Source organism: Mustela erminea, chromosome 4 (assembly GCF_009829155.1).
Source record: "Mustela erminea isolate mMusErm1 chromosome 4, mMusErm1.Pri, whole genome shotgun sequence".
Lineage (NCBI taxonomy): Eukaryota > Metazoa > Chordata > Mammalia > Carnivora > Mustelidae > Mustela > Mustela erminea.
In genome coordinates this window covers 149,562,987-149,575,585 of record NC_045617.1, presented here as the reverse complement: position 1 = coordinate 149,575,585, position 12,599 = coordinate 149,562,987, and the positions used below count along the sequence as shown (strand labels likewise).

Here is a 12,599-nt window from a genome sequence, read left to right as displayed (position 1 = left end):
ATAATGTCATGCTCAGGATGAGAATGACCTGTTGTAAAGATAGATACGCACTGTGCTCATAAGATTCAGTGTACCTTGGGATAAGGAGCTTATCTGTTCTCCTTCGTATGGCTTGTATCCTGTGATCTAGGCTCAAGTATGACTGATGCCAGTATTAGATTGTTACTCTCTTCTCTCTCCCTATCACCATCTCGTTTTATCTTTGTTCTTTTCCCTGTATCCTTGTTCATTTTATTTTCTCCCTTTCCCTGATCTTATTCACCAATGCCCACAAATACCTCCTGTAGCCCCCCCTCCCCCAGCACTTACTGTTTTCTCCCTTCAGAGCTGTTAGTTCCTTATTCAGAATCACCACTTCACCAGCATCCCCATCTGTGTCTAAGAGATGGGCCCCATACACCCTTTAGGTGCCTCTTACAATCACAGCTGTCTTGTTAGTTCACAAAACTTCAAACTACAACTTCTTGCCTCCTTCAAAAAAAAAACAAAAAACAAAACACAAAACCCTAATCTTTCCAAAAAGATGGAAGGAGCAACGCATATGCTTCTGACACAACTGTTTGAGAAACTGGGTTCTTCTAGAGCAGGTGCTGTGTGCTGAGGAAGGCTCTCTGCTAGACCCACACGGCTGTAGCTGCCGTGTCTACCGTATTGCAGCTTCTCTTCCGGTAATCGTGGCTGTTTGAGCGCCCTCCCCAAGTCTTTCCTTTGGGCTTCTACACACTTACAGGACACCACCTGCTGCTTTTGGTACCGGCAACAACTCAGATCTTTAACCTCATGCTTCCTTGCCTGTACCTGCTTTTATCCCAGGTTTCTCTCGCCAGCAGCACTCCAGGCTGTGTCTGGCCCCATATATTTCTGTTCCTGCCTCTGTTATCAGATGGTGGACACCGTGGTGGCAATTTGGAATCAACACCAAACCTAAAAAAGGGTAGCACGGTCTGTCTCAGTGCTCCAAACTAATCTTCACTAGCCTTTGAAGGTATACAACTTGAAGACTAGAACAGTATTCAAAACTATCTGAGTAGAATGTTCTAGCATATAGAGGGTAAAGGAAAATCAGTAGGTCATGTCTTTATCAATCTTAGGAAACCTAATCTTTTGGTAGCCAAAATGATCTTTCTTACCATTGCAGAAGCATCTCTAAATTCAAGAAGGGATCATATCATAAATAGGAGCTTTTCTTTTACAAAGACTGTGAACAGCTTCTATGCTTCTCAGCAAGACAAAAAGTAAAGGGGGAAACGCTATCCCTCAGCATCGAGCTTTATTTTTAAAATAAGGATGTTTCTAATATTAAAGATTTAATAATTTTGTCTTCATGACCATTAAAAAATCTTTTGTTTCAAATGCTTTGAAATATGGCTCAGATAACTCTAAGTCATAAAAACAAGTAGGAGTATGAAACTTGATGTTTTAAAATTTTCTACCAGTTGATCTAGACATTCAGAATAAACTTACATTTTCTTTTAAAGCAGTATTACATTCAAAATACATAAAAGTTCAGTTTATGGTGTTGGTTCTCAAGAAGTGATTTAAGATTCATCTTCCATTAGTAGTAAAGACAGAGCAATGACTGTGGTGGTTTAACTACTCGGGCAGAATCAAGTGTGTGTAATTCTTGTCCTCAGGAAGAGATTAGATCCCTTCCTGCTTGTTCTGGGGATGGCTGTTCCTAGAACCAGTGATTCACGGTTCCATGGTGGTGTACATTTGAATGTGCTGGGCCTCTGCTCACAATTTATGTCATTTTATAGTATTTTCAAACTAGGGATGTAAAACTGTTGCAAGTAAATGAACTGCTAATACATTTCCAAGCCAAACAAAAAAATTGTATTGTTTATTAAACTCCTGAGAGTCTCAGTTTCTTATCAGCATAGGTATCTGATGGGATGCTACTTTGTAAAGGTAGTTACACTCTTGTTTTAGAGATGAGGTAGTAACTTAAGCTTTCAATTTAGATTATTTGGTTATTATATTTACTTTAATAATCTTCAGTCATTCACTTATAATACACTCCTTTTTTTAAGGCTGGAAAAGTGCCATAAAGTTATTATTAAGTCCTTTTTTAGAGTGTATTTTATCTCCTGTTGCTACTATAGTCTCCTTAGGCTTCTCTTTTACTACCTTCCTGAACTCAGAATCACACAATATGTAAGCTGGAAGACATGTTACTGGTGATTGGTTAGACAGCAGCGTCCTTTAGAACTCTCTGCAATGATAAAAATGATCTGAGTCTGTGCTGTCCAGTTTAGTAGCTGCTACCTGCTTGTGATAAGGAACAGAATTCTCTTTGAGTGAATTTAATTTTAAATTTGCCCCACAGCCATGTGTGGGCACTGGCTACCAAACTGGACAGTGCAGTTTTGGACGAATCCCTCCCCATGTCTCTCAGTTTACAGGGACCTGAGACTCAGAAGAGGAGTGATTTATCCTCATTACGGTCATCTCCCTTCCCAGCAGCTTCTACGCATCACTCACTGCTTTCCTTTCCACTTGAATGTTTTCCTTACTCTGCTTCTTTTCTGATGGTTTTCTCTTTTTTAGCATTGGCAAACAAATTCCACAAAACGATTACACGCCCTGTTAGACTATTATATCAGTAGTGATGGGAAACAAATATATAGTACTGTTTGAGAAGCAGCTTTAACTTAATACAGAAGACCTTTAACTTAATACGACAGACCTCTACTGTGTCTTCGACAGAGAGGGAAATGAGGGCAGAGGAAAATGTGAATGCTTTGCCTAATGTCATACACAGAACAGTCAAGTAAAAAAGAAAACTGAGAAGCAGAATTCACTATCTTTCAACCAAGAAACATTGTTATTTTGGGCTGCAAGTAAGCAGTCTTGTCAACAGACAAGGGTTTCTGAAATAACTTTAAATGATTCCTAAGAAACTGAACTAATTTAGAAAGAAAAGGAAATCTTCTCAGATAGATTCTCTGGTGCCAGAGAAATGTTCCATGATGACTAAAGCTTTGCCTGCATTCAGGATACGGAGTCCCTAAGGCAGATTCTCTGATAACTAAGGAGACCTGAATAGTTAAAGAATTTCTGTTACTTCACCATCTTAGTAGAGCTTATGTGCTGTATGAATTCTTTGATGTCTGATCAGGGCTGAACTTACACGGAAGGGCCTCCCACACTCATCACATTCATAGGGTTTTTCACCTGTGTGGATTCTCTGATGCTGAATAAGACCTGTGCGCCCACTAAAATCTTTCCCACATTCTTCACATTTATAGGGTTTCACTCCAGTGTGCACTCTGTGGTGTCCAATGAGGTGGGAGCGTTGAATGAAGGCTTTTCCACATTCATCGCATTTGTAGGGCTTTTCTCCAGTGTGAGTCCTTCTGTGCTTACTAAGGTCTGAGCTGTGACTGAAACTTTTCCCACAGTCCTCACATGCATAGCGTCTTCTTTCCCTCTGCTGCCACTCTAATCTGCCCTCACTTTCAGTAGCATTTCTGGATTCAGGATGTTGAGGAATGTCTTCGTTAAGTCTGTCATTTATCTTCCCAAGGAATTCTGTGTCCTTGGGCATATCTTCCTTCTGGGACAACGCTTGATTCTTAGTTTTGGTTTGATCACCTGTAACAAAGAGTACACAAACATGTCCTAGTCTAGGTTTGAGAAGCAAAGCCTATGAAAGAACGGACACGTAAATGTTATAAATGTGTTATAAAAAACAAAGTCACATACAATGCACAAACTAGATATCTGGCACCGTCAAAACATATATGGCAATGTAAGGACGAGATTAAGAGGCAGTGGGGAAGAGAGCAGCAGAATACGTTCTTGGGAGCTGATTAAGAAGAGAGGAAAAGGCAGTGATGTGGATCCCAATGATGTGGATTACCTGGCAACCCTGTGCAAAGGCAGAGTGAGTGGTAAATGGGGACTGGAGATGTGCTGAGGAGAATTAAGAGGAGCAGACAGGGATCGAGGAACAGAGCTGGGAAGGGAGGTAAGTTTGGGAGAAACATGCAGGGGCCTGAAACACAGGTGCTTAAGTGCTAGTAAAATTCAGTAAAAGTGGAGGACAGTGGGATTAGGGATCTGAGAGGAATGCAGTGAATAAGAACCATCAAAGGAGGGGAATGTGTGAAGGATAATAATTAAAAGCAGACTTAAGAGCATGTAGGTCAAGATAAATCCAGGAAGATTAGTAGGAAGTGACAATGGATGATCTGGTGTATGTGCTGGATTGAATCCTTCTTTCTGAAACTATCATCTCTTGCTGTCAGATCCTAGCACTGTGGTTCTCAAACTTGATTGTGCATCAGAATCACCTTGGATGACTTATTAAAACAGATGCCATGCTTCCTGACCCCAGAACTTACGATTTGATAAAGCTGGAGTAGAGCTTAAGAATTTGCATTTCTAACAAGTTTCCTGGTGTGACAGATACTAACAGTCCAGGAACCACACTTTTGAGAACCACTCTCCTAGGTATTATTCAAGTTCCATCTCAAATGCTCTGTCCTCCAGAAGTCTTCCCTAATATCACAAATTGGATGTGTTCTCTCCTTCTTCCTGCTCCCCATGTCCTTAACCCCAAGCTTAGTACAGAACAGCACACAATAGCAAGTACTCAATATTTGTTGAGATGAATTTTATCAGACAATACAATAGCTCTTTTGATGATTTGGAGGGAATGGAAAGTGTCACCTATTTGGTCATGCTGTGACCACCATCTCAACAAACCTAGGAATCTTCACTGTGACAGTCATTTTATTACGATTTTCAGTGGTCAGTCACCTGGCATGACAGAAGCAGTGCCTGAGCTGGGGGCGGAACACTGGCTCACATGGCTGAGTGCCATTCTATGAAGTCCGCTCTGCACTGTCATCACCATGTCCCCTTGCTCCTAGTCTTTCTCAAATTGGTTCTTCCTTAATGATCATTTTTAAAAAAAAGATTTTATTTATTTATTTGACAGAGGGAGACACAGAGAGAGGGGAAGTAGGAGAGGGAGAAGCAGGCTTCCTGCCGAGCAGGGAGCCTGATGCGAGGCTTGATCCCAGGATTCTGGGATCACAACCTAAGCCAAAGGCAGATGCTTAATGACTGAGCCACCCAGGTATCCCCTTTTTTCTTTTTTAAATCAGGCAGTAGACTTTCTGGAAGTTTGGATACTTCCTCTTAGAGAATATTGTTCTGGAACCTAAATGCCGTATTATCTTTGGCTAGAAATGACAGGACTAAGTTAGAGCCAGGAGGTCTAAATTCCAGCCTTGGAATTGTCTGATAACTGCTTAAATTTTGGCAGATGACTGCTGTTTTGGTTTCCTTATCACCTCTGTGCCCTCTTTTCCTATAGTTTGATTAGATGAGGGAATGTATAGTAAAGCATTTATGAAAGTATAATGTGTGACAGAAGTATTGCTGAGTTAGTAGGGTAATAATGATCAAGCAAATCATGGTAATCAGAGACACCCTCATACCATTAAGAAAAGTGTTCTCAAACATCAGCATATCGGTTGGCTCAACTGCTTCTTTTATATACAGCTGTCACCACTGGTTGGCTTTCCTGTGGCTTAATGATGAAGATGAATATTAAAAAAAAAAAAAAAAAGACACAAATCTGAGTGGTCAGTCCACCATCTTCAGTGTGATCTACTAGTCCTCAGGATGAGTCTCTTCTACCATGATTTCAGGAGAAATCTAGAGAAAAATCTCACCAGGACTTCAAGAGGCTTTTTTTTTTTTTTTTTTAAACACAGAGTTGGTTTTTCTTGGTCAGCAACTGAAATGATAACTCTTAGATCTGTAATTGAACAATGTACAGAATAATATTGTATGGAAAGTGTCAAATGGGAAGTTTTCTCATCTCAAGGATCTATAGTCTATTTCTGGGTCAACTGGAATTTCAGAGCCTTGTTTATATATCTCTTCCAAGTGCCAGCTAATCCCAGGCCAGCAGGATTCCAAGAGACCTTCTTTCAAAGATTTACTTATGTGAGAGATAGAGAGAGTGAGAGTGAGGGCATCGGTGGGAGGAGGGGCAGAGGGAGAATCTCAAGCAGACTCCCCACTAAGTATGGAGCCCGATGTCATGACCCTGAGTTCATGTCTTGAGTCAAAATCAAGAGTCAGATGCTTAACTGACTGAGCCACCCAGGTGCACCAAGAGACCTTTGTTTAGAACAGACAAAGTGAAAAATATTTGGATCTAACATCTTCTGCCAGGGCTGTCCTTCCAATGTTATTTTGGCATATATAATACTAAGAGTCCTTATCAGCGAGAATTTGAGAGAAGTCCAGGTCCACAAAGATCATCTGTATGCACTTGCTTGGCAATCTAGGGGAGCAAGGACAAGGTTAAATGCTGAGTGAAATGAAACTGGAATGGAGTTAAGGAGACTGTCATTTATTTGCTAATGGAGAGACAGTGTTGTGGGTTACTTAGTTCCCTTTGAAATACTTTAAAATGTGCTACAAAGAACTTCTAGATACTCAGCTCTCCGAGTTCTTTTTTCATCTACAAATGTAGTTTTCTATTAAGTGATTATTGCTATTGTAATTCCCAGTTATGTTTATGAAGAAGAGTCCTATTATCCTAGCCAAAAACTAATACAAATAATAATACCTTGCTGGTATGGATACAATAGCTTTTTTAAAAAAGATTTTATTTATTTATTTGACAGAGCAAGAAAGCACAAGCAAGAGGAGCAGCAGAGGGAAAGGGAGAACCAGGATCCCCGCTGAGCAGGAAGCCTGATGTGGGGCTTGATCCCAGAACCCTGGGATCATGACCTGAGCCCAAGTCAGATGCTTAACCAACTGAGCCACCCAGAAGCCCCACAATGAGTTTTTTAAAAACAAAAAATAAAAGTCTATTTAACAATAAATTTATATTTTGAAAAACAGTGACTTTTTGGTACATTATCCTGATGGCTTTTAATAATTGTTCTGGACCAGTAGGCAGGAACCTCAGGTTCTGACTGTACTCTCAGCATTGCCTCTTACTCTTTGGAAACCTAGACACGTCACAAGCACCGTGGGTATATTTCATCAACTGTAAAATGAGGATTTGGACTGGACATCACATGCTTTTAATAAAGTTGAGAGATACGTTCTGAAATGTGTTGTGATTTCTGCAGTTTGTTTTTGTATTGTTTTGGTGGGTTTTGTTTTTTGCTTATCTGTTATTTTGGTGAGGGGGTATGATGGTGGTGGTGGTGGTGACACAGGTAAAAACTGTGCATGGCCCTTGGTGCTCACACCTTAGGAAAAAGTCCTATTCACACTGTTAAGTGTAGACAGAAGGGATTCCCTAAAAATTCTCAGGCCTCACAGGATAGCTAGATTTCATGAAGCACCCTTCAGTAGATTAGATTAAGAAAAGACCATTCCTATTTTTCCTTGAAAAGTTACTTTAATAGCCGCATATGTGTAAACCTACAATTTTAGGTATAAGAACTGTGTATTTTTCTGAATTTGTAACACAAAATACTGGAACTTGTCTAGAAATATCTATTAAAAAAAGGGAAAGTCCATCTAGACCTTAAAAGTTTTGCACCGACTATCCATTAGTCATAATCCTGTATTCTCCATAGAATTTAGCATGTTGACATGTTAAAATATTATTGTGACCTGTTTTATGACTGACTGCTTGTCTTGTCTCCTTCCAAAGGCAGGGAGAGAAATTTCTTACAATATGCCTGCTCACAAAAAAAAGGTGAAGACCCCACATAGTCGAGGTTACTAAAGCTTATTCAAATAGCCTGCGTCTTTTAGCTTCTACCTTCTGAAACTATTCTGGACTACCACTAACGAAATGCCAAAATCAGTAAATGATTGCTTCTCAGTTCTGATTGTGTGTGCCACTGGTAGCGGGGGCTATAGCTGGCTGCGGCTCCTGGTGTCTTCAGTGACACCACCCTCTTCTGCTTCTCACGTCTCTGATAGTCCCTGATCTGTCTTTTTTATAGAATCATCTTCCTCCACTCAAACTTCAAATGGTGGCATGCCTTCAAAATGTGCATGTGCCTCTCTTCACTTTATATACATTCTTGGTCAACTTCGTCTATAGCCATGTCTTCTATCACCTACCCAGGGATGATTCCCAAATTTCTTATTTCCTCCCACATCTTTCTCCTACATCTAGAACCTTATTTTATTTTTTTTAAAGATTTTATTTATTTATTTGACAGAGAGAGACACAGTGAGAGGGAACATAAGCAGGGGGAGCGGGCGAGGGAGAAGCAGGCTTCTGGCAGAGCAGGGAGCCTGATGTGTGGGACTCAATCCCAGGACCTTGGGATCGTGACCCGAAGGCAGACGCCCCTAGAACCATATTTTAAACTGCACTGCCCATTGGATGGATGCTTGAGATACAGCAAATTCACATGTATAAAAACTGAACCCACTTAAGTTTTCACACATTAAGATACTCCCACTTTACGGGGCACCTAGATGGCTCAGTCATTAAGCGCCTGCCTTCGGCTCAAGTCATGATCCTAGTCTCCTGGGATCAAGCCCCACATTGGGCTCCCTGCTCTGCGGGAAGCCTGCTTCTCCCTCTCCCACTCCCCCTGCCTGTGTTCCCTCTCCCGTTCTCTGTGTAAAAAAGAAAAGAAAAGAAAACAAAACCAAAAAAAACTTAAAAAAAAAACCACAACTAACTAAAAAATAAGTAAGTAAATAAATAAAATAATGTAACAGACCTCCGTCTGTTTCAGCAACCTTCACCACTGGCATTTGGTTTTTCCCTTCCACAAAATTCTCTTTATCAAAATCAACTCAGAGCAACTACTGTTCTTAGTGTTAAGCATTCATCCCCACCTATCCCCTGGGATGTTCTCCTTTCCTAGTCCCCACCCGTCTGACCATCTCAGCTCAAGCAAACCTACTCTGTGACACTTTTGTGGGCCTGCCACAGGGATAGCTGTCTTTTTCTGTGTTTGTGTGGGATCATAGCACAACTGCTCACTTCTGTTTTTTGAAGAAGTCATTCCTTTGTATTCCTGACATCTAACATGGTGCCTAGCATGTAGCTGCTGCTCAACAAATGTTTAATAAAAGAAGAATGAACAGAACAGGGGGTCTAAACCTCACCTCAAAAGGTAACCAGTAACCAACACTATGCTTTAGCATGAAAAGACTCCTTTAAATTATACATAATTGAATGCCATCTTTCCAAGTATGAACTACAAATATCTTAAAATCATTTATCAGATTAGACAAATCACATGGCAGGGAACCTAGAGAATGAGGGAACCCTACTGGTAAAATTTAAAATAGTGAGAATGGATTGTGTAATAGGCCAGGCGAAGCAGTATGGACACAAGAGCCTGCAGAGAAAGGACAGGGAGCACTGAAAAAAGCAGTGTTTGGGCAAACTGGAATTTAAAGTTTGTTTACTTTTTACTGAAGCCTGGGAATACACTAGACACCTGGTTTTCAATTAGTGAACTGATTACTGGGGTGGTGAAGCAAACCACAACCCAAACCCAGTCAACCTAACATGGAGAAACAAAAAGCCTACTATACTAGTTCTTGCTCCCTCTTCCCTATTTCTTTCAGTGTGAGCTTGTATTAAGGACTGAATTGTGCCCTGTATCTCCCCACCCCTCGCCCATTTATGTTGTAGCTCTAACCTTCAATGTGATTGCATTTGGAAAAGGGGTTTTTAAGAAGTAATGAAGAATAAATGAGGTTATAAGAGTGGGGCCCTTACCCAATAGGATTGGCATCCTTACATAAGAGGAAGAGATCCCAAGAGTATGTGTGCACAGCAAAAATACCATGTGAAGACACAGCGAGTCTGTGAGTCAAGGAGAGAAGCCTCACCAGAAACCAAGGCGACTAATACCTTGATCTTGGACTTTCCAGCCTCCACAACTGTGAGAAAATAAATTTTTGTTGTGGCTTGTGGCACTTTTGTTGTGGCTTGTGTTAGTCTGTTCTGACAGCCCTAACAGACTAATACAGGGTGTCATATGAATTTAAAAATGTAAATTTAAGAGAATTTAGAACTAGACGCATCAGATATCAACAAATAGAAATGTAAGGTATCATTAACTACAGTATTTAAATCCCAACCCCCATCCATTAAGCTAAAAAGCAGCTTTTAAGTCTAATGAAAAACTAAAATATAATTCTTTCCATGATAAGGCAAGAGTAGGTAAGGGAATAAAATCTTCTACAGTGAGGTGGAGAATAAGCAAGAAAACTTGAAAAGGAGAACATCACAGTGAGAAAGCTCCTCCCTAACACAAGGAATCGTATCTTCCCTCACACACATAAACTCCTGCTCCTTACCATTCCTCTGGGGCTCACCAGATTCCTGCTCCTGCTGAATCTTCTTGGGATGGAGCTGCGCAGTCAGTGAGTCATGGGGCCTTCCCAAGGGGGTCAACTTGTCCAAAAGTGTGTCCTGTCTTTCTGAATTGGCTGGGACCTGTGGAACAATGAAGTATGACTGGGTTTGTAAGGTAGATTTTCTGAAAGAACTTAAAGAACTTAAGAGAAAAGCTCAAAAGAAGCATTTACCAGGGACCAGGAACACAAATGGGAAAAATTCTCATTCAATTGCAAATGGCAATAATGACTAAAAAAAAGAAGAGGCAGAAATTAATCTCGACACTTCAGGCCACTGGAGAGTGAAATTCAGTGTCTTCTCACAATGATCGACAGAGGTTCAGGATCACAGCCTTGAGTCTTGGTAAAAACCTTAAAAATTACCGAGCCCAACCTCCACCACCCCCTCCAAGTGGGGGTATTTCTTCTCTAACTGCATTGTCCCATGCTATAGCCACAAGCACAGTGTGCTTACTGGGCACCTGAAATGTGGTTGGTAGGAATGGAAACAGGCAGAGCATAAAATATACACTGAATTTTAAAAACAATGCTAAAAAGGAATGTAAAGTATCTCATTTTTCATACTGATTACATGATTACTTTGGGTTAAATAAAATAACAAAATATATTTAATCTCATTTTCTGAAATGTGGCTACTAGAAAATTTAACTACGCATATGGCTCACATTGTGTTTCTTTCGGACAGTGCTGTTCTGCGATATCCTTGACATCTACTTGAACTCGCCCTGACTATTCCCATGGAAAGGGAGTTTTTTTTTTTTTTTTTTTTTTTACACCAGGTAGCCCATTTTTTAGTAGCTATGAATGCTGGAGAATTCTTTGCTTTCCTGTTACCTACTCGCCCTCCTGTAACTCCTCACGGACCCCAGCCCTGCACCGGACTCTGCGTCGTTTCCCGCGACTGTCCTCAACCACGCTCCAGTGATCTGACCCCGGCGCCCGGCGCCCTCCCTAAGCCTTGTTCTCCCCTAGGCCGACCCGTGAAGTACCCCCGGGTGTCCTGTCACCGGCTTCGTGCCCGCCCGGTGCGCGCGCCCTGAGCGTCCCCTGCCCACCTGCTTCCGCGGCTCGTCCAGCTCCCGCTCCAGGTCCTCCAGCACCGTCACGGCCTCCTCGCCCGTCCTCGGGTGGTGCGCCTGCACCCAGGCCTGCAGGTCCCCGGGAAGGATGCTCAGGAACTGCTCCAGCACCAGCAGGTCTAAAATCTGCTCCTTGGTGTGGCACTCGGGCCGCAGCCACTGGCGGCAGAGCTCCCAGAGCTGGGTGAGGGCTTCCCGGGGCCCGGGCGCGTCGCGGTAGCAGAGCTTCCTGAAGTGCTGCCGGAAGACTTCCCTCCTGTGAGGGGTGCAGTGTGAGGCGCAGTCCTGTCCGCCGCGACGGTCTTCGGCCTTCAGTACTGGCAGTCCTCGTCCGGCGGGTGCCGGGGCTGCGGCCATCGTGCGCTGCGTCTGAGATTAACCCTGCCCGGCGCGACCCCAAGGAGAACCTCTCGGAACCGCGTCACAGAACGCCGTTGCGGCGGAGAAAGGACGAAAGCTGCCGTGAACACACACGCGCTGATGAAGGGCACCGGGGCGCGCAGGCCGACTCAGCTCTGCGCTCTGACTGAAAGTGCCCGCTGCCGACGCGACTCCCCGGCCGTCGGTCTCCCAGTTCTCTCTGGGTCGGGGAGCGGCCGGCGCCCGTCAGCACTCAAGGAAGCCCGAGGGTCACCGCTCTGTGAGGAGAAACGCCTCACAGCTTTGCGAGGAGGCTCGCGGACTCCACGCCCGAGAGACGCAGGCTCGGCGTTCCGTGGCTGTGGGGACGGTCCACTCGCGGAGGGCCGACCCTCGACCACCCCCGCAGAAGCGGCGGACGCAAGACGGATTCGCCCGCGGCAACAGCCACCTCTCGGCGGCCGGGAACAAAGGCTGGACTCCAGCCGACCAATGGGCGCCCCGCCGCGGGCCCCGGGCACTTCCGGCCGCTCTAGGATACCTCGCCTCGGTGGCCCCGCCCGTGGAGGACCACGTGTGTAAGCGGTTGTTCGCGGGCCCGCAGGCGTATCCTCTTTGTTCTTTTTCAAAACTTTTCCCCTCTCAAGAATTTTTTGTGTTTACTTATTAGATACGTAGTATGAAAAAGTAATGGATTCACACAGTTCAACATTTAAAAAGAGTAAGTGTCCTCCAGCATCTACTTTTGACAGCCTGACTTTTTCCGGGACACGGGTCAGGCAGGTACCTATCCCCCTCGCCTTCCTCCTGCACAAAAGGTAGCAT

The 12,599-nt window shown here is 43.3% G+C and overlaps 1 protein-coding gene across 4 annotated transcripts; it reads right to left on the bottom strand.

The window, feature by feature from the left end:
- Positions 1–208: 208 nt before the first annotated feature.
- ZSCAN16 (zinc finger and SCAN domain containing 16) lies at positions 209–12,256 on the bottom strand. 4 transcript variants are annotated; one of them, XR_004284535.1, is made up of 4 exons: positions 11,391–12,256; positions 10,276–10,414; positions 5,454–5,545; positions 3,527–3,597 (listed from the first exon to the last, which is right to left on the bottom strand). XR_004284535.1 is itself a non-coding variant. In XM_032338206.1 (3 exons), the coding sequence occupies exons 1-3, from the start codon at positions 11,769–11,771 to the stop codon at positions 3,077–3,079; spliced, it is 1,041 nt and encodes a 346-aa protein (XP_032194097.1). In that variant the 5' UTR covers positions 11,772–12,255; the 3' UTR covers positions 209–3,076. The 4 variants fall into 4 exon arrangements, 3 of the variants coding, with proteins under 3 accessions (XP_032194097.1, XP_032194098.1, XP_032194099.1); XM_032338206.1 differs by lacking the exon at positions 5,454–5,545 and having other exon boundaries at positions 209–3,597; positions 11,391–12,255; XM_032338207.1 differs by lacking the exon at positions 3,527–3,597 and having other exon boundaries at positions 5,046–5,545.
- Positions 12,257–12,599: the final 343 nt, after the last annotated feature.

What these genes read in the sequence shown, in the direction of transcription:
- ZSCAN16 (XM_032338206.1), bottom strand. Translation starts at nt 11,771, where the DNA reads ATGGCCGCAGCCCCGGCACCCGCCGGACGAGGACTGCCAGTACTGAAG. An exon ending in TGGACGAGCCGCGGAAGCAG is followed by an intron (nt 10,415 to 11,390) that starts GTGGGCAGGGGA and finishes ATTGTTCCACAG; the next exon opens with GTCCCAGCCAATTCAGAAAG. An exon ending in TGGTGAGCCCCAGAGGAATG is followed by an intron (nt 3,598 to 10,275) that starts GTAAGGAGCAGG and finishes TCTTTGTTACAG; the next exon opens with GTGATCAAACCAAAACTAAG.